At 30.2% G+C, this 21,359-nt stretch overlaps 1 protein-coding gene across 1 annotated transcript in view; it reads right to left on the reverse strand.

Moving 5' to 3' along the window:
- Positions 1 to 8,792: 8,792 nt before the first annotated feature.
- The window catches only part of LOC131666647 (uncharacterized), a 277,085-nt gene continuing 264,518 nt past the window's right edge, over positions 8,793 to 21,359 (reverse strand). The window contains exon 5 of the mRNA XM_058939490.1: positions 8,793 to 9,899. Coding sequence (XP_058795473.1) covers positions 9,488 to 9,899 — 412 coding nt within the window. The 3' untranslated portion in view covers positions 8,793 to 9,487. The remainder of the gene's footprint in view (positions 9,900 to 21,359) is intronic.

Here is a 21,359-nt window from a genome sequence, read left to right on the forward strand (position 1 = left end):
AAAACAAGTCGAAAAAGAAAATTGAAGTAAAAAAACGAAGCCATTTAAGAAATTAATTCAGACGATCTTGATGATTTTCCAGAAATCACCGAGCAAGATTTGGAAATTCTTTTCTCTGGAATTTATCAGCTTGCAATGGCAATATTATACATGACTGAAATTTTAGATGTGGATGAGAAACTTCAACTAAAATACCTCAAGGAGTATGATATTACTTTTTCAGTAAGACCACACCATATTAACAGTAAAACATACAAATTCTATATAGATTATAAATCTAACACAAATGGCACCAATGGAATCAAAAGGTATACGTGTGATTGTCCTAATGAGCTGAGACTATCGATTGCTGTTGTGTTACTGCTATAATTTATTATTTAGCTAATGCAAGGTGTCATTTTAAAAAATTCAAGCCTGCTACAAAACTAATGACTTTTTTGAGAAAAGAAGCGGTCAATGACGGTAGGATTGAAGATAATGAAACTGAAAATGAAAATGAGAAAGAATCAGTTGCCGAAGAAGCTAGTCAAAAAGAAACTTCTCATGAGTATGAGGAAGAAAAGTCAAGAAATGATTCCGACGAAGACTATGATAGTGACTAAAGTGATGAAAATTAAGGTGATATTCATAATTTGTATGTAAATATATTTTATAAACAAAAAAAGTTACTTATAAAAAAATAAAGAACATATTTTTATCTAGAACGTCTTAAATATTTACTTTTACTCATTTATCGTACATTATACTATTTTCTTGTTTGAACTATTTTGAGTATATGAATACTTGCATGCACAAAAACGTACACACATATGCAAATGCATATACATACACAATATAAGTATATATACCTACAAATATAATATACTATACATACCTTTACTTAGGTATATCTATCGATCGAAAATCGAAAATCGAAAATCTAAATGTAATAAATGTAATACTTAGAATCGAAATGAAACTTTGCGCACGTAAAATGTCAAGAAATATTAGACACGTACTTTTTTAACGGACGTTAGTGACTTTTAAGGGTATAAACCACCCCTTGAGTATGTAATCAGAGGTAGTAAATAAGTAAAGAACTTATACTTTAAAACGAGAAATCTAATAATAATATAAAACTTGACCTTCGTAATGATTTTCAAAGTCATTTTTTAATTTTTAAGGTTATCCTTTTTAATTTAGGGTTTGAACGTTTGACATATTTGGGGTTGTGACTTGTAGGCTTAGGGTTTGTGAGTTTGGAATTTAAGATTTATGGACTTAGACTTTATTAATTTGGGATTGATAGATTTAGGGTATACAAGTTTGATGTTTGTAGGTTTGAGATTTATGAGTTTGGGGTTTATGGATATCGGATTTATGATATGGAAGATTGATATTTTTTATAAATTTGAATACAACGATTTCTACTCGTACATGTTAAAAAGGATTATTAGAAAAGGTAACCTTCAAATAACCTTGAAAATCATTACGAAGGGCAAGTTTCATGTCATTATTAGATATCTAGTTTAAAATTACTTTTGGTCTCATGATATTAATTAAAAAAAATGATTTTTCCGACAGAAAACATTAGTTGTTTCTTTACTCGTTTACTACCCCTCATTATACAGTCAAGGGGTAGTTTATGACCTTAAAAGTCATTTATGGCTACTAAAAAAACGTGTCTAATATTTTTTGACATTTGACTCGTGTGCAAAATTTCAGTCGATTCGGAGCGTTAGACTTGTGTAAGGTTACTTGTAAGTTTTTTTTTGCCTTTCAAGGACGTCAAATAGTTTTTGGGTCATTTCACGGGAACATGGCACACTTTCAGGTCCGACCATCCCAGATCTTTTTCCAAATTTTTCCTCTCAAAGGAGGCACCAACGATAGATGATTTCAGCCCTGAAACACCATTTTCACCCATTCACTGATCTGAGCCATGCTGATGAAGTCAGTCATTCCAATTTTTTTTTTTTTCAAACTCATACCTCGGCTTTGAATTCCTTTGAAAAAAAAATCGAAATATCATTTTCGACGTAAAATTTCCAGTAGATTTCGAAAAAAATATCAGTTTTCCTGTCGAAAATGATTAAAGTCTTTAAAAATCAAAAAAAAGTTTTCAAATTGATTTTTCACCGTTTTCCCCAAACTTTTATTCCAATTTAATTTTTTTTTTAAAAGAGCGGAAAATTCTACATGAAAAACACTCTTAAAAAGAATGCGGTCAACATTTGTTCATACGTTATAAATAAATTGATGAAAATTAATGAATTAGTAAAATTCAAATTCGACACCAAATTCATAAGGCGCTCTCTCTCTCTCCCTCTCTCCATGTGTTTGATATAACGTAAACAAGTACCGATCATTTGATGAGAGTTCATTGCTTCTGAATCTACAAAACCAGCATTACTTAATCGAAATAACATCAATTCAATTCTTTCTCTTGGAAATCAATTTTAACGGTATAAATTGTTGATATCAAGTATTGTTGAGAATTCCGAAGAAAAATGTCTTTAGCAAGAAGAAAAGAATGTTTCAATTCATTCAATTTACCCAAATCTCGTATGTATTTAGTTGTATTTTTAAATATAATAATTTATAAACAGTATGACTATCTAACAATTTTATACCATACAATTGGTCGTAGATTCAACAAACATCAGTGATTTGAGAAAATTTCCCGAATCAGATCTATTTAAATTTCCGTCTGCAACGGCAGATTCTTGGTTATGTTCAACGTGCAGAAAGAAAGCGAGAGAACATGTCGTTGAATCTGCTAGTAGTGAAGAACTATCTCAATCTCTAGCTTCTACTCAAATTTCAAGTTCTTCTGATTGTGATGTAACTATTGATAAGCTTTTGAAAATAAGTCCTGTCAAAAGGAAATGGTATGAATTGAATTTCAATAATAGTATACAGTGAGTGATATATATATTTTTTTAATAATGTAGGTGTGATAACGAAAATTATATGTCAGGTAAATTAGATGAAGTGCACTCCCACGCTGCGCGACCTATAGTGTTGCTGGCGACGCTCGACATTAGGAATGCTTTCAATTCGGCCAGGTGGAAGGATATCTTGGAGGCGCTGAAAAGCAACTTCGGGATCCAGCCATACCTGCTTCGGGTTGTGGAGGATTACCTAACAAATAGACGGATAACGTACGAGGCGATCGAAGGGCAAGTAACGAGACACTGCACCGCTGGGGTGGCACAGGGGTCGATACTGGGACCTGACTTCTGGAATGGCTTATACGATAGCTTGCTTCGGCTTGGGATGCCGCTTGGAGTGACCCTCGTCGCTTACGCTGATGACGTGGCGGCGGTGGTTACGGAGAGGTCTCCCGATCTGGCGCAGCTGGCGTTGAACCAGACCATGAGACGAGTCGGACGATGGATGACAGACCACGGACTACAACTCGCAACGGAAAAAACGGAACTGATGTTTCTCACGAGAAGACGCATACAGACGATACTGCACATGAGGGTGGGGACATGCGAGATAGAGACCAAGAGGGAAGTTAAGTACCTTGGGGTAACCCTCGATACGAAGATGACCTTCTGGCCTCATATACAGAAAACAACCCGGAAAGCGGCAGAGAGGATAGTATCCTTGAGTCGCTTGATGGCAAATACGACGGGACCGAGATCGGGAAAACGACGACTGTTAATGGCGACAGCTCACTCGATCCTTCTATACAGCGCGGAAATATGGGCAGACTCCCCGAAGACAAAAAAATACTGTAAGACGATAATGATGGTACAGAGACAGGGCGCACTGCGAATCGCCTGCTCCTACCGAACAGTCTCTACGCAGGCTGTTTTGGTGGTGACTGGCGTAATACCCGTGGATCTTCTGGCCTTTGAACGCAAAAGGATCTACGGGAGCAGTGCGGACATAGGACGAAAGAGCGCGGCAATCGCTGAGCGCGACAGGACAATTGACATTTGGTAAGGCCGATGGACAGAGGAACGAGCTGGTAACTGGACGAGACGATTGATACGGGACTTGAGGCTGTGGCTCGGAAGGAAATTTGGTGATGTAAATTTCTACGTCACCCAGCTCTTGACGGGCCACGGGTACTTCCGACGGTACCTCTACAATATGAACAGACTACGAACACCCAATTGTAAGTACTGTGGACACGACCGAGACGACGCGGAACACATATTTTTCGCGTGTGACCGCTGGACAAGACTCAGACAGGAACTGGAAGAAACGGTCGGCAGTATCACCCTCGATAACATCGTCGCTCTAATGCTGCGTGAACCCAAATGGTGGCATTTAGTCGCTACCTATACGGAAACTATACTGAGACGTAAGAATGCGGACGGCTGCCTGACAGATGACTGAGCAGACGAAGTAACGCGACGTAACAAAATACGGAGGAACGACACGAACGGACGAACACAGACAGAACCTCCAGTCAGAAGTAATATCAACATAGTCCCTGGCTGGGGGGAAGGACACCAAGGAGATGGCGGTTTAGTGGGTAGGCCTTTTTTTCGGGGAGTCCCATATAACCCCTCAGTCAGAAAGACTAAGGGGAATCCGCAAAAAGGATTCCGCAACTCCTTGAAAAAAAAAAAAAAAAAATTAGATGAAGTGCATGAAGTTGCCACCAAAAAATTCAAATCAAATTTTGAATGCTCTATGTTATTATCAACTGAAAAAATTACTCTTGATTACAATAAAATTTTGACAAATATTGAAGAAAGCTTCAAACGTGAAACTGATAAGTATGGAAATCATTTTTTATCGTATCTTATTGGTTTTTCCTACAATTTTGTTTTTTCAAATAATAGATCCAAAAAAATTAAAATTCTGATGTTGTTACCGGAAGATTGGAGTGTTCGAAAAAGTCAAACTTCTTTGAATTTAAAATCCAACCACTTGATTAGAGATATGAAAAAATTGAGAGAAGATAAAGTTGAAATTAGGGTGCCTGGAAAAACTGGATTGAGTGCCGAAATTGAACAACTCATCAAAAATTTTTATGAAAGAGAAGATAATTCACGTCAGTTGCCTGGTAGAAAAGATGTTAAGTCGATAAAAATGCCTGATGGAACTAGGAAGTTGATGCAGAAAAAATTAATATTGTCAAATTTAAAAGAACTTTATAAAAGTTTTAAGAAAGAAAGCGATTTGAAAATAGGATTTACCAAATTCACATTATTAAGACCTCTACACTGTGTTCTTGCTGGAAGTGCTGGTACTCATACCGTATGTGTGTGCGTGTACCATTAGAATGTGAAATTAATGTTGGAAGGTATTTTTATAGTTTCTGTTTTATTTTAATACATTAGAAACAATTACAATATACAGTTTTTCTTTATTTGTTTTAGGTTGTAATTTTGAAACATTGATAAAAAATAATGAATTGTTTGACGGGGAGTACAAATCGTACAGTGATTTGTTACAAAAATTTGTATGTCTGCAGCCAACAGAAAGTTGCTATTTTCGTACTTGCGAAAATTGCCCTAAAAGTACTGAAATAAAAGAGCTCATCGAAGAAGTGTACCAAGAGAATGACATAGAAGAGTTTTCTTACAAAGCTTGGATGAGTACTGATCGCTGTAAGCTGATGAATGTTTCTAGCAATTTCTCAGAATTCATCGATTCCTTAATAGAATCGCTTGAAAAACTTGTGCAACATGATTACGTTTCTAAAACGCAAAGTCAATACTACCAGAAGTTGAAAAATAATTTAAAAGAAGGTGAATTGTTGGTAACATTAGACTTTTCTGAGAATTATGCAGTAATAATTCAGAATGCCGTTCAAGGATTCTACTGGAACAACACAAATATTGCTATACTTCCCCCGGTCGTATATTATAAAGATAACGGAACCTTAAAAAATCTTAGTTTTTTAGGTGTTTTAGAAAATACAACTCATGATACCAATTCAGTATTCATGTTTCAAAAAAGGTTGATGGAGTTAATTAAATTAAAAATTCCAATCGTCAACAAAATATATTATTTTACTGATGGAGCACCTCAACATTTCAAAAACAAGAAAAATTTCAAAAATTTATGCCTTCATGATAGTGATTTTGGAATGAATGCTGAATGGCACTTTTTTGCAACAGCTCATGGAAAAGGACCGTGTGATGGTCTTGGTGGAATGGTGAAGAGTCAAGCTCGGAGAGCTTGCCTACAATTTGGGTCACAGAGAAACATTTTGAATGCTTCTGAGTTTTATGAATGGGGTCGGAACAAATTCAAATCGATTGATTTTATTCACTGCAGCAATGATGATTACGTCCAAACCAGTCAATTTTTGCAAGAAAGATTCCGTAATCTCAGAGCGGTTAAAGGAACACTTCAGTCGCATGCATTTATAGTAGATGTAGACTCAACTTCAAAAATAATAACGAAAACTGTTTCAGTATCAAATGATTCGAAAGTACATAAAATCAAATAAAGATCAGCATTCTTGAAAAGCCATTGATATATTTTTCTTTTTGTGTATTATTATACCGAAGTTGAATTTTTTGCTCTATTGTTAAAAAAATCATTTTCGCTAATTTATTCATTGCATTCGGACAAATATTGCACCCATACTTTTATGAATAGTTTTCTGTATAGAATTAACGGATTTTTGAACAAAATAGACAGTGTGAAAAAATAAGAGCAATGGGTGGAATACACAGTGAGTATGACTTGAAATTTTTTGTTTTGTAGTAGAAAGACTTATTTTTGTTAATTTATTTATAACGTATGGAAAAACTAAACTTGCTAAAGACATTTTTCTTCGGAATTCTCAACAATACTTGATATCAACAATTTATACCGTTAAAATTGATTTCCAAGAGAAAGAATTGAATTGATGTTATTTCGATTAAGTAATGCTGGTTTTGTAGATTCAGAAGCAATGAACTCTCATCAAATGATCGGTACTTGTTTACGTTATATCAAACACATGGAGAGAGGGAGAGAGAGAGAGCGCCTTATGAATTTGGTGTCGAATTTGAATTTTACTAATTCATTAATTTTCATCAATTTATTTATAACGTATGAACAAATGTTGACCGCATTCTTTTTAAGAGTGTTTTTCATGTAGAATTTTCCGCTCTTTTAAAAAAAAAATTAAATTGGAATAAAAGTTTGGGGAAAACGGTGAAAAATCAATTTGAAAACTTTTTTTTGATTTTTAAAGACTTTAATCATTTTCGACAGGAAAACTGATATTTTTTTCGAAATCTACTGGAAATTTTACGTTGAAAATGATATTTCGATTTTTTTTTCAAAGGAATTCAAAGCCGAGGTATGAGTTTGAAAAAAAAAAAAAAAAATGGGAATGACTGACTTCATCAGCATGGCTCAGATCAGTGAGTGGGTGAAAATGGTGTTTCAGGGCTGAAATCATCTATCGTTGGTGCCTCCTTTGAGAGGAGAAATTTGGAAAAAGATCTGGGATGGTCGGACCTGAAAGTGTGCCATGTTACCGTGAAATGACCCTTTTACATAGTTTTAAGGAGTGCTTATGATCATTATCTTATTGAAAAATAAATGTAATTCCAATCAAACATTTCCCTGAGGGCACAGCGCTTTTTTTATAAAATAATATTTTATAAAATAATATAATATTCTTTTTTTAATACCTTTAATTCTTACAAGATCTCCAATTTGAATCCCATTGAAATATCCCCACATCATTACAGAGCCATGATCATACTTCATCCTGAACACAATATAATCACTTATAAATTTTTCACCTTTTCTTTTTTGTACGTAAACTTTCTTTTTGGTACCAAAGATTTCAAATTTGGAGTCATCGTTTCATAATACTTTTTTCCATTTATCAATCGTCCAATGTTGATGTTGTCTAGCTCATTTTTATTTTTATTTCACATTTACAGTTGTTAAAAGAAGTTTCTTAGCACCTATTCATTTATGAAGTTCGTTTTTTTTTGAGTCTTCTGCAAACTATAGTTTTACTTACTAGATTGTTTAAACATTTCGTTACAGCAAATAATATTTCACGCACAGTCATTCTTCTATTTGGTAATCCTGTTCTTACAATGTACTTATCTCCATGAGCACTTGTTTTTCTTTTATATTTTTTGCCACAATTGTTTTCTACAGTTAGTATCCGTAAATTTTTTTACATTGTAATGAACAGTTCGCCGACTACTATTTACCTTTCCTGCTATTGCCTCGTTATATGTTTTTTATTTTATGCAAAGCAATAATGTGATTGGTAACAACTAACGATAAATTCTTTGACTTTGCCATATTTTTAATTGTAATTTACATATACTTACTTACAACGACGATGAACTAATTACTGATGGATAGAAATTAAATTTTATGACGGAAAAATTTTGAAAATACAAATATTGTTTGCATATCCCAAAAAATAGTTTTCATGCTTACAAATACGCCTTAATTGACAGAATTTTAGCAATTTAAATTTTTCTCTTACAATAATTTTCAAGAAACTATTGTTTTAAAAATATATTTCTTTTCATACATTGAAATTAAAAAGTATTAATTAAAAAAAAATTTCCATTTGGATTGAAGGGCTGATTATTATTATTATTTTTTTTCAAAAACTCATTCTAACGTTATTTTTATATATTTTGTATAAAAATAAACATTATTTCCATAATAAGTCTTTTTGTATGATGCGTAGTATTGAACATTTTATTTATTGAAAAAAAATGTATTTTTTTCATAAAAACACTTATAGCCATGGTCAAATATATAGTATGAAACATATCGAGGTACCATTTTTAAGAGAATATATTCAGCTTTCAATTCTGATAAATTTTTGTAAGATCCGATATTCGGAACTACAACGGAAACTGACTACGTGTGACGAAAGAAAAATAAATATTTCATATTTCATTTTTTATATCTATATAAAAAATTTCATTTTTTAACTTTTTCTTATCATACTTAGTTTATTTTAAAGTTTATTTTAAAGCTTTTTTAACGAGCTTTCAAACCTCGTTGAGTTCTTTTAAGCTGCAACTATTTTTCGTTGAGAGGAAAAACTTTAAACATCTTCTAATATTTAGTTTAGGGGGGCTAAAGAAAGTGCAGAGGAGTGTAATAAATGCGTCTGAATAAATAAATGTTCCCTGATAAGGCACAACTTATGTATACGGCTATTTAAGTATAATTTGATTGTGATATGGATATGCGTATGTAAATACGTATGAATATATATGTAATAGCCAGGATATTTTGTCAAAGATATTTTCTGATAAAAAAAAGTAGCTGTGCCAATTGAACTTATGTTGTGTGTGTGTGTGTTGTATGTAATTAATATATAGCATATAGCTTTTCGGTTCGATGTCTGTCACGAAATAGAAAAATTTGAAACAACATTTACGAAGACTTAATTGAAGTATTAAAAAGTCTAGTTATTGTATAACTTGAAAAATTGAATATTTTCTATACATAATAAGTTGTGGTAATTTAATGTCTTTTAATAGAACTATTTCAATTAATTAATATAAGCAATCATAATCAAACTTATGAATCTAAATTATTTTTAATGAGTTGTATTATTTCTGCGACGTCTTTTTCTACCGCTTCCAGAGGAAGATCGACTTGCTGATTGTACAGCCCACTGTTCATAATAGCGTTCTGCTTCTAACCATTCTTGGTATTTATACCACCATTCTTCCCATTTAATGTAGTCATCCAAAGTAAGATCTCTTAAATAACCTCTAGATTTGTAGTAATCATATCTCACATGGACATCATCCCAGCTATCGAGCCCTCTTGGACCTTGTGTTAACAAAGCTTCTGGATAATGACCAGGGGGCGGAGAATCGTAACCTAATCGAGTTATCCTCTCTTCTCCTTCAACGACAACTTTCATTGTACTATTTCCGACTTTTGTAATTCGCATGTTTTCCATGTCTCGACGATCTACACTCCATTGGGCCATCTTTCCAAACCTGTAAATAATAAATGATGAATTAGATATTATCTATATCGTATTAAATATCCTCTTTATTTATTTATGTTATATTGTTGAAATCTAAATGAAAGAACTACAATCATATTAACTTCAATTATAATAATTAAAAAAACAAAGTTATTAGGTGATAGTGAAATTCTGATTTCTAAACTTTAATCTTCAGGATAATCTCATCAAATTACTTATGATAAGGTTAATACTATTAATACTATTAATAGAAATAACTACAACTACAAGATCAATCTATCGAAACTCTCTTTATGAAAGTACTAGATTTGAGATAACGGATGTTGCAGAAGACTTTTATCTGGAAATAATCATGGATTTATAAGAGAAAGGTATGACTTATAAAGATTGACAGTCGGTTTTTCAACACGCCGTTCCTAAAAGTATGACTCTATCGCACGCTCATCGAAAAAATACCTTATCTAACATGTTCGGGAAAGATATTCTCATCCTTGTTAATGTAGCAAGAGAGACTTACAGTAAGAGAGATTTCCAATTTCATTTTAACAATAAGGAATTTTTTTATCATTTATAAAAATTATATATTTTCACAAATAAATAATCTTTTTATACATTACATATTCTATTCTTTACATTCCTTAATTTTTTTCGATATGCGTATTAGTTCGACACATTCGAAAAAATTAGTTAAATGCTAAAAGATATATACCATCAAAACAACTATAAACTATTTATTGATTATTCGAAAAAAATGATCTCTTCTATAGATACAGTTGATCAATTATCATTAACCCATTAACGACCAAAGTGGTCAGTTTTTGGACATATTTTTGATCGCAAAATTCATTTCTAAAACGAAACAATAAATTGATCCAGGGTACCATACCTTATGTTTTTGGGTGTGCTGAATCTAAATCCGGGCTCAAAATTCAAAAATTTTGCTTACAGAATTAAATATGGCCGATTTTTTATAAAAAAATAAGGAAATTTTGAAAAAAAAAATTTTATGGTATTTTTTTTCTACCATAACACATGTCAATCTCGAAATCTTTCTTCAACCATGAGTGCACAAAATTGTTGAACTTTAACAGAAAATTTTTATATTCAAAGTTTTTTTCCAAAATAGCGGAAAAAATGCCAAAATCTGGAAAAAAAAATGCGTTTTAGGTTACTATTTTTTTTCTTAAAAACTATGAGGTTCGGGAAAAAACCTTATATTACAAAAATGACTTATAATATGTCAAGGAACACTCTAAAATTTTTTTTAATTTTTCAAAAAATTACAGAATTGAAAATTTCAAAAAAATTTCTAAAAATTTTGGAAAAATTAGAGTCTTCTTTGGCTAATTCTAAGACATTTTTGATCTTATAAATTTTTCCCAAAAGCTTATAGTTTTCGAGAAAAAAATTCTCAAACAATTGTGGAAATTCTATTCAACCGTTTCAACTTTTGGAATTTCATAAGATAAGTTGGGGTATAGACGTACCGAAGTTTAATTTATCAAGAGGTTCTAAATAAAGTATTGCGTAAGTACCTCTAAAGTGTGACTACTTTCAGTTTATATTTATATTTTACTCTTAGCGTAACCCAGAGACAACAGCGTGGACGTAGTAAAATCATGTCTCCTTCAAGGTGCTTGTTTATAGTGAGTCCCCTTGCCTCTCACTCCTCGGGGTGCTTTTTTATAGTGAGTCCTCTCGCCTCTCACTCTACGAGGTGCTTTTTTATAGTGAGTTCCCTGGCCTCTCACTGTAATCAGACATGCTTTGCTTTCATGCATGCACTGCAAAAAAACAAATTGACTTCTCACAGTACACATATGTTCTTATTGGACAAATGGAACACTTGTTCTGTTTCTTTTTTCGAATTGTTGTATGCTTTTCCTTATTTTTTCAGCATCATGAATGTGACTTTCCGCTATTGATATTGCAAATTCTTTAGTTCCAACTTTTTTTTTACTATCATCAGCTGTAACGGTCCTATCTATGAGCTGTTTATTAAATGACTGCAACTAGTCTAACGTATTTATCTGTTAGTCAAAACAATACATTAAGCGGCGCTACCTCACTGTTTATGCGACTGTATACAAATAAAAGTCGAGTCAAAACAAATAGCGTGACGTCACAAATAATAGACATAGATATAATGAACCATAATATTGAGAAAAATATGTTAATTATAGATAATTTGAATATAACAAAGTATCAATTATATAGATTTTAACATACAGATTCACAATATCTCATTTAATTATAAATTTATAATGAATATCGATATGTAAAGTTAATTTATTTATTAACATATGAAATATTAGAAAAATATAAATAATTTATATGTAAAATGAATAAGCATAGAACATGAGTAAGAATTGGTTTCATTAATAACAGCTAAATAACAACTGTTATTAATAAATAAACAAATAATAATTTATTTAAACAATAAGCTATATATAGAACGAAAATATTAAGTTAATACTTGATAATAACAATTTTATGATTTAGAAATCTTAGATAATTAATCTCATAATCGCATATTAAGATTAGAAGAAAATCGTTACAAATATGAAAAATTAGTCATAATTCAAATGTTATTAATTAATTTAAATAATTAATTTTGGAAAATACTTCCAAAATTAATCAACTTTAAGGTTATATGAAATTTTAACAATTTTCTATTGTAAATAATGTAATATCACGTTAATTAACTTTATTAGTTAATAACTTTTGACAACACTATTGGCGATAATTGTATATTGTATAAAATCAACAAATAACTAATTCTGTAAAATTTATACGTGTTAAAAACTTAATATTAATGGCTATTTACTTGTAAATTAAGAAAAACCATTTCTCAAAATTCGCGAATGTATCTCGAATTTTCGATGAAATCTCTCCTGCAATAATAAGCGGGAAAATCTGTGTATAAATAGGCCCACCTTTGCACAGGCTAGAGCATTCACTTCTAGCCTTGCAAAGTGAGCGCATGAGTTTGAATAAACTTGGATTAACACCTAAGTTCTTTCTCTCATTGTGATTTACTAAGCAAGACTAACCTTTCCTTATAATTTGAGCTCGACTTATAGAACATCTCGCACTATAAGAAACTTGGGCCGAATTATATCCTATCCAAGAAAGACTTTAGCTCTGCTTATGGGACAACTCGCACCATAAGAAACTAGGGCATTGTCTGACTTTCCTCAATATTTTGCAATTACTTATATATATTTGATTTACTTAATAATTATATTTGTTTCATTTATTTATTATCTTGAAATTAGAGTAAAATCATCGGAAACAAATTCTTACTCATTAGCTACATTACAAGAGTTCGAATTATTTTAATTTATAAGTGATACGAACATCACATTTGGCGACCGTGACAGGACTCTTGTTACATTAGTTATTGTTAAGTATTTGTTATTTAGTTTATATTAGTTTGTAATTTAATTGTAAATTTTTTATTATGCCGAAAAGAAACAAACATATGCGAGCAGTACTATGTAAGAATGCGTCATTAGAAAAAGAAATAAATGAACTACGTACATTGTATATGGAACTTGCAGAATCGTTTGTTAATTTAGGCAATAATTACAAAAAGAACATGAAATTGTTTGATACTAGTTTGAAAAATATGAGCTCTGATTTAAATCATTTGGCTGACACTGTAGAACATATGTTAGTATCTAGGCCTGCTCCAGGCGCATAAATTGTATTGTTATTTATAATAAATTTGATTACTACGATATATAATTTGAATTTGTTCAATTATTTGTTAAATCCTATATATTATTGAAAATTGATTAATTAGTATCATCTATATATATTATTTATTATTGGTGTTGAATTAATTGTATGCTTTGGATTTTTTTTGTTGATATTACAATGTCAAACGAAAAACGTTCAATGTATAATTCTACTGAATGTGCTCCCGAAACAATTCTTAACGAACTTAGTGAATCACTAATTGGTAAAGAATTGACCGTGCAACAAAAAAGAACGCACGAATGGGAAAAAGCCGTAGTAGATGAATTAAAGACATTTCATACTGATCAATTTAAATTACAAAATGATTTTAAGACAATTTGTGAAACTATTAACAATTTAAGTAATAAAGTTGATAGATTAACGAATAAAATGGTTGAACAGGATCAAATAATTAAGAGTTTAGAATCAAATTTAGAAAAGTCAAATGAAATTATTGCTATTTTAAAAGATAGATGTGAAGATAATTTTAATGATATTGTTCGAGCGAAAAATAATGTTACTATGGAAATGAATGAAACATTTTCAGTACTTCGTGAAAATATTGATAAAATTAAGAATAATGAACAAAATAGATCAATTGTTAATGAAACTATTATTGAAACTATTAAGCAACCTGCTTTAACGTGTCCAGTTTTTGACGATAGTTATAAATATCGACCAGTAAAATATTTAAATGATCTCAAACGTTATTTGCAAGCAAGTAATTATAATACTGCTCAATTGTTATGTTTGTTATCTCAATCTATGACGGGAGTAAATTCTTCTTGGTATGATTTAGTACAGCGGGAAATTAGAAATTTTGAAGATTTTGAAATGTTATTTAAAGAGAAATTTTGGAACGCTGAAATACGTAGAAATATTACTCGCGAAATAGAATTTGGAAAATATTTTGGTGGAAAATTATCACGTTATAATTATGCTATACGTAAGATTAATTTAGCTTTTGATATAAATGAAAATCTAGATGAAGAAGAATTAATAGATAAATTATCTCGACATTTTGATAGAGATGTGCGTTTATTAGTTCAAGCTAGACATATAAAAAAGATTTCAGAATTTATTAAAGTTTTATCTTCTTTGGATAATGATGATTATATTAGTTCACGTCATGCTCAAAAAGATAGCGGCGGAGAACAACAAATTAATAGCATAACAATTGAAAATAGTAAGTCGAATAATAAAAATAATAAAGCAAATAAAAATAAGAATATTGCAAAACCGATTTTACAAGATGTACCTAGTACTTCTTCGGGAAACGAGTAAATGTTGCTTCTCGGAAATCGGATAAATGCAAAAGCTTGCAACGAGTTGCAACAATAAAATCAAGTAACGATTTATTATCAAAAGAATTATTAACTATTTTTGAAGATCCTAGACATGAAATTAACGGTGAATTATCAAATAACGATAATAGCAATGGGGGCAGAATTTGTCCTGAAATATTTCTTTTATTAGAAAAAATTCCAGTAAAAGCTCTACTTGATTCGGGTAGTGAAGTTTCTGCTATTTCAGAAGAATTTTACAATCAAAACTTAAGTAATTTTAAAGATAAACCAACTTTACCGATTAGTGGACACGTTATTAAGGTAGCTACAGGCCAAAAATCGGTGAGATTGAAAAAACAAATTTATTTGAATGTAAAATGGGGTAGTCAATACATTGATATTATCTTCATAATTATTCCTAGATTAATAAAAGATTGTATTATCGGTTATGATACTATGAAAAATATAAAGCTCAAACTTGACACATTTAAAGTGCAAATATATTTTGAAATTAATAATACTTTGGAAAACATGAAATATAACGATGCATTTATAGATGAAAGTACATATCAAAGCTTAACTATTCAGTATGATACTGTCTCGGATTTTGGGAATGACATACCATCACTCATTGATCTAACTCGAAATGAAATAGATGCAGGCATCACAAATAATGATTCTGATAATCTAACTCGAGGGGAAATTAATGAGAAAGTTGATAAAAGCTCTAACCTTACCGATGCTCAAAAAAATGAGATAGCTTCGCTTGTGTACGAATTTAAAGATGTATTTCGTAAAAAATTAGGTTTATTGAAAGTATATACTCATAAATTGATTTTGAAAGATAAAGAGCCATATTTCTCAAAACAGTATCCTATACCGTTAAGTTATCGAGAAAATGTTCGAATTGCAATCAAAGAAATGCTAAGAGATGGCGTTATTCGTCGATCAATTAGTAATTATATTAATCCAATTGTTATAAGCATTAAAAAAGACGGATCAGTGCAATTTTGTTTAGATGCTCGAAAATTGAATAAAAAATTAGTTAAAGATTATGAAGCCCCACTACATATTGATGATATTTTTCAACATTGTTTCGGAGTAAAGTTTATTTCTAGTTTTGATTTAACAAGTAGTTTTTGGCAGATTCCTCTCGAAGAAGAAAGTAAAAAATATACAGCATTTATTATCGAGGGCAATACCTACGAATTTAATGTAGTTCCTTTCGGTACATGTACTAGTACAGCAGCTTTAGTGAGAGCTTTAAATTTGTCAATTGGCGATTTAAAACAATTTATTATACCATTTGTGGATGATATACTATGTATTTCTAAAACCTTCAATGAACATATTTATCATTTAAGAACATTATTTACACGTTGTCGTAGAGATAATTATACATTGAAATTTTCAAAGTCTAAATTAGTTCAAGAAGAAATTGAATTTTTGGGACACATTATAACTCCACAAGGTATAAAAGCTCAAAAAAGCAAATTAGAAATAATTCAAAATTATAAAGCTCCAAAAAATTTGAAAAGCTTGCAAAGCTTTCTTGGTTTTGTTAATTTCTATACAAAATTTACAAAAAATTATGCTGAAATATGTAGACCTTTAATGAATTTATTGCAACAAAGTAAAGGCTATCAATGGTTACCTGAGCATGAAACAGCTTTTAATAATGTGAAAAAAATATTTATTGAAACAATCACTTTAAAATTTCCTGATCCTAATAAACCTTACATATTAACTACTGATGCCAGTTATCATACTATAGCCGCTGCTTTGTCACAATTAAATAATGAAGGTGATGAAGAAGTTATAACATTTATATCTAGAACTCTAAAAGGAGCAGAATTAAATTATTTTACTACTGAAAAAGAATTATTAGCTGTAGCTTGGTCATGTTTAAAATTAGAAACGTATCTAAGAGGTGCGAAAGAAATAATTATTCGTACAGATCACGAAGCGTTGAAATTTTTAACGACTTGTAAATTTACAAATGCTAGATTAGTGAGGTGGTGCTTGTTTCTTCAAGACTACAACATTACGTATGAGTATCTACAAGGAAATAAGAATAAAGCTGCCGATTTTCTATCTAGATATATCACAGACTGCAGTAATAATTATACAGATGAAATTGAAATTGCTATGTTGATGAAAGAACCTTCACGTAATTTAATAAAATACTTCAAGAATATGGAGTCATTACAACAAAATGATGGTTATACACAAAATTTAAGAAATAAAGAAAATTTCAACCATAGATATATAGTTTATAACAATTTAGTCTATAAAAAAGATAAAATTAACAATAAATTATTACTACCAGAAATAATTATTCAAGAATTGGTCCAAGAGATACATGAAATATATGATCATATTGGATCTAGGAAAATCACAAAAATGTTGCAAGAAAATTTCTATATTTATAAGCTTCGCAAAAAAGTAGCTAAAACTATAAATCGCTGCGATCTCTGTCAACGTACAAAATATTATACGAAGAAGATATTATCTATAATGCAGCCTATATTAGTTGAAAAACCAAATGATTTATTGTCTTTAGATTTTTATGGACCATTGCCAACTTCACGAGGAGGGGTTAAATACATTTTAACCACAATAGATTGCTTTAGTAAATTTGTAGTAATGTATCCTATAAAAAGATCAACTACATATACTACTATTAAAAAGATATTTGAACATTATATACCAAATTATGGTAAACCATCAGCAATCATATGTGATCATGGAACACAGTTCACAGCTAAAGCATGGAAAGAAAAGCTTTTAGCCAATAACATAAAATTAGTATTTTCTAGTATTCGACATCCACAAAGCAATATTGTAGAAAGAATACATAGAGAACTGGGAAGATTTTTAAGAGCATATGCTAACGACAATCATAAAGGTTGGGCTCCACTAATTCCCAAAATACAACAAATAATGAATTGTGTATATCATGAAACAATTGAAACAACTCCTATAGAAGCTCATCTACATATAAAACCAGATAGATTTTGGCATCGGTGGATACCTGACACCAAAACAAAGGCACCTACAAATTATAATCAAGTAGAAAATATTAAGAAAAAAATGCACAATAAACTTATAAAACGTGCAAATAATTTCAATAAAAATATACATCATTATCAATATGTATTGAAACACTACATTCCAGCACCATTAGCCAGACCTTTTGTGCCATCTCAGAATATGGTGCCTTGGTCCCTGTGCAAAAGCACACAGACACCATCCAAGCCTACTTGGATGGCAAAGGCAAAAACACAAAAACAAACTACGATTTCTTTCCTACCATCAGGTGTACCACGCTCCACAGCTCAAGTGACCTCCACCCATTCACCTAAAACCTCGAGGAAACAAAAGCGAAGGATCAAAAAGAAAATTGATAAACTGGCTGCAAAGATCACTAAGACAAAGGAAAAAATCGAGGAAATAAAAAAGAAAATGAATTCAAAACAACCAGAACGGCCACCGACACCTGGAAACTTTTTATAATTGTATTAATAAAGAAATAAAGAAAAAATATATAAAAAAACAAACAAAAATATCAATAAAAAGCTCATAAGGAACTCATTCATGAGACTTCTTATCAAAAATTATTCAGTCTCAAGAGGGGGCTATGTAACGGTCCTATCTATGAGCTGTTTATTAAATGACTGCAACTAGTCTAACGTATTTATCTGTTAGTCAAAACAATACATTAAGCGGCGCTACCTCACTGTTTACGCGACTGTATACAAATAAAAGTCGAGTCAAAACAAATAGCGTGACGTCACAAATAATAGACATAGATATAATGAACCATAATATTGAGAAAAATATGTTAATTATAGATAATTTGAATATAACAAAGTATCAATTATATAGATTTTAACATACAGATTCACAATATCTCATTTAATTATAAATTTATAATGAATATCGATATGTAAAGTTAATTTATTTATTAACATATGAAATATTAGAAAAATATAAATAATTTATATGTAAAATGAATAAGCATAGAACATGAGTAAGAATTGGTTTCATTAATAACAGCTAAATAACAACTGTTATTAATAAATAAACAAATAATAATTTATTTAAACAATAAGCTATATATAGAACGAAAATATTAAGTTAATACTTGATAATGACAACTTTATGATTTAGAAATCTTAGATAATTAATCTCATAATCGCATATTAAGATTAGAAGAAAATCGTTACAAATATGAAAAATTAGTCATAATTCAAATGTTATTAATTAATTTAAATAATTAATTTTGGAAAATACTTCCAAAATTAATCAACTTTAAGGTTATATGAAATTTTAACAATTTTCTATTGTAAATAATGTAATATCACGTTAATTAACTTTATTAGTTAATAACTTTTGACAACACTATTGGCGATAATTGTATATTGTATAAAATCAACAAATAACTAATTCTGTAAAATTTATACGTGTTAAAAACTTAATATTAATGGCTATTTACTTGTAAATTAAGAAAAACCATTTCTCAAAATTCGCGAATGTATCTCGAATTTTCGATGAAATCTCTCCTGCAATAATAAGCGGGAAAATCTGTGTATAAATAGGCCCACCTTTGCACAGGCTAGAGCATTCACTTCTAGCCTTGCAAAGTGAGCGCATGAGTTTGAATAAACTTGGATTAACACCTAAGTTCTTTCTCTCATTGTGATTTACTAAGCAAGACTAACCTTTCCTTATAATTTGAGCTCGACTTATAGAACATCTCGCACTATAAGAAACTTGGGCCGAATTATATCCTATCCAAGAAAGACTTTAGCTCTGCTTATGGGACAACTCGCACCATAAGAAACTAGGGCATTGTCTGACTTTCCTCAATATTTTGCAATTACTTATATATATTTGATTTACTTAATAATTATATTTGTTTCATTTATTTATTGTCTTGAAATTAGAGTAAAATCATCGGAAACAAATTCTTACTCATTAGCTACATTACAAGAGTTCGAATTATTTTAATTTATAAGTGATACGAACATCACATTTAAAAAATAATTCGAACTCTTGTAATGTAGCTAATGAGTAAGAATTTGTTTCCGATGATTTTACTCTAATTTCAAGACAATAAATAAATGAAACAAATATAATTATTAAGTAAATCAAATATATATAAGTAATTGCAAAATATTGAGGAAAGTCAGACAATGCCCTAGTTTCTTATGGTGCGAGTTGTCCCATAAGCAGAGCTAAAGTCTTTCTTGGATAGGATATAATTCGGCCCAAGTTTCTTATAGTGCGAGATGTTCTATAAGTCGAGCTCAAATTATAAGGAAAGGTTAGTCTTGCTTAGTAAATCACAATGAGAGAAAGAACTTAGGTGTTAATCCAAGTTTATTCAAACTCATGCGCTCACTTTGCAAGGCTAGAAGTGAATGCTCTAGCCTGTGCAAAGGTGGGCCTATTTATACACAGATTTTCCCGCTTATTATTGCAGGAGAGATTTCATCGAAAATTCGAGATACATTCGCGAATTTTGAGAAATGGTTTTTCTTAATTTACAAGTAAATAGCCATTAATATTAAGTTTTTAACACGTATAAATTTTACAGAATTAGTTATTTGTTGATTTTATACAATATACAATTATCGCCAATAGTGTTGTCAAAAGTTATTAACTAATAAAGTTAATTAACGTGATATTACATTATTTACAATAGAAAATTGTTAAAATTTCATATAACCTTAAAGTTGATTAATTTTGGAAGTATTTTCCAAAATTAATTATTTAAATTAATTAATAACATTTGAATTATGACTAATTTTTCATATTTGTAACGATTTTCTTCTAATCTTAATATGCGATTATGAGATTAATTATCTAAGATTTCTAAATCATAAAGTTGTCATTATCAAGTATTAACTTAATATTTTCGTTCTATATATAGCTTATTGTTTAAATAAATTATTATTTGTTTATTTATTAATAACAGTTGTTATTTAGCTGTTATTAATGAAACCAATTCTTACTCATGTTCTATGCTTATTCATTTTACATATAAATTATTTATATTTTTCTAATATTTCATATGTTAATAAATAAATTAACTTTACATATCGATATTCATTATAAATTTATAATTAAATGAGATATTGTGAATCTGTATGTTAAAATCTATATAATTGATACTTTGTTATATTCAAATTATCTATAATTAACATATTTTTCTCAATATTATGGTTCATTATATCTATGTCTATTATTTGTGACGTCACGCTATTTGTTTTGACTCGACTTTTATTTGTATACAGTCGCGTAAACAGTGAGGTAGCGCCGCTTAATGTATTGTTTTGACTAACAGATAAATACGTTAGACTAGTTGCAGTCATTTAATAAACAGCTCATAGATAGGACCGTTACACAGTAGCATTGAATATTACAACTGCATT

Source organism: Phymastichus coffea, unplaced genomic scaffold (genome assembly GCF_024137745.1).
Source record: "Phymastichus coffea isolate CEN01 unplaced genomic scaffold, Cenicafe_Pcof_1.1 PCOF00004, whole genome shotgun sequence".
NCBI classification, from domain to species: domain Eukaryota; kingdom Metazoa; phylum Arthropoda; class Insecta; order Hymenoptera; family Eulophidae; genus Phymastichus; species Phymastichus coffea.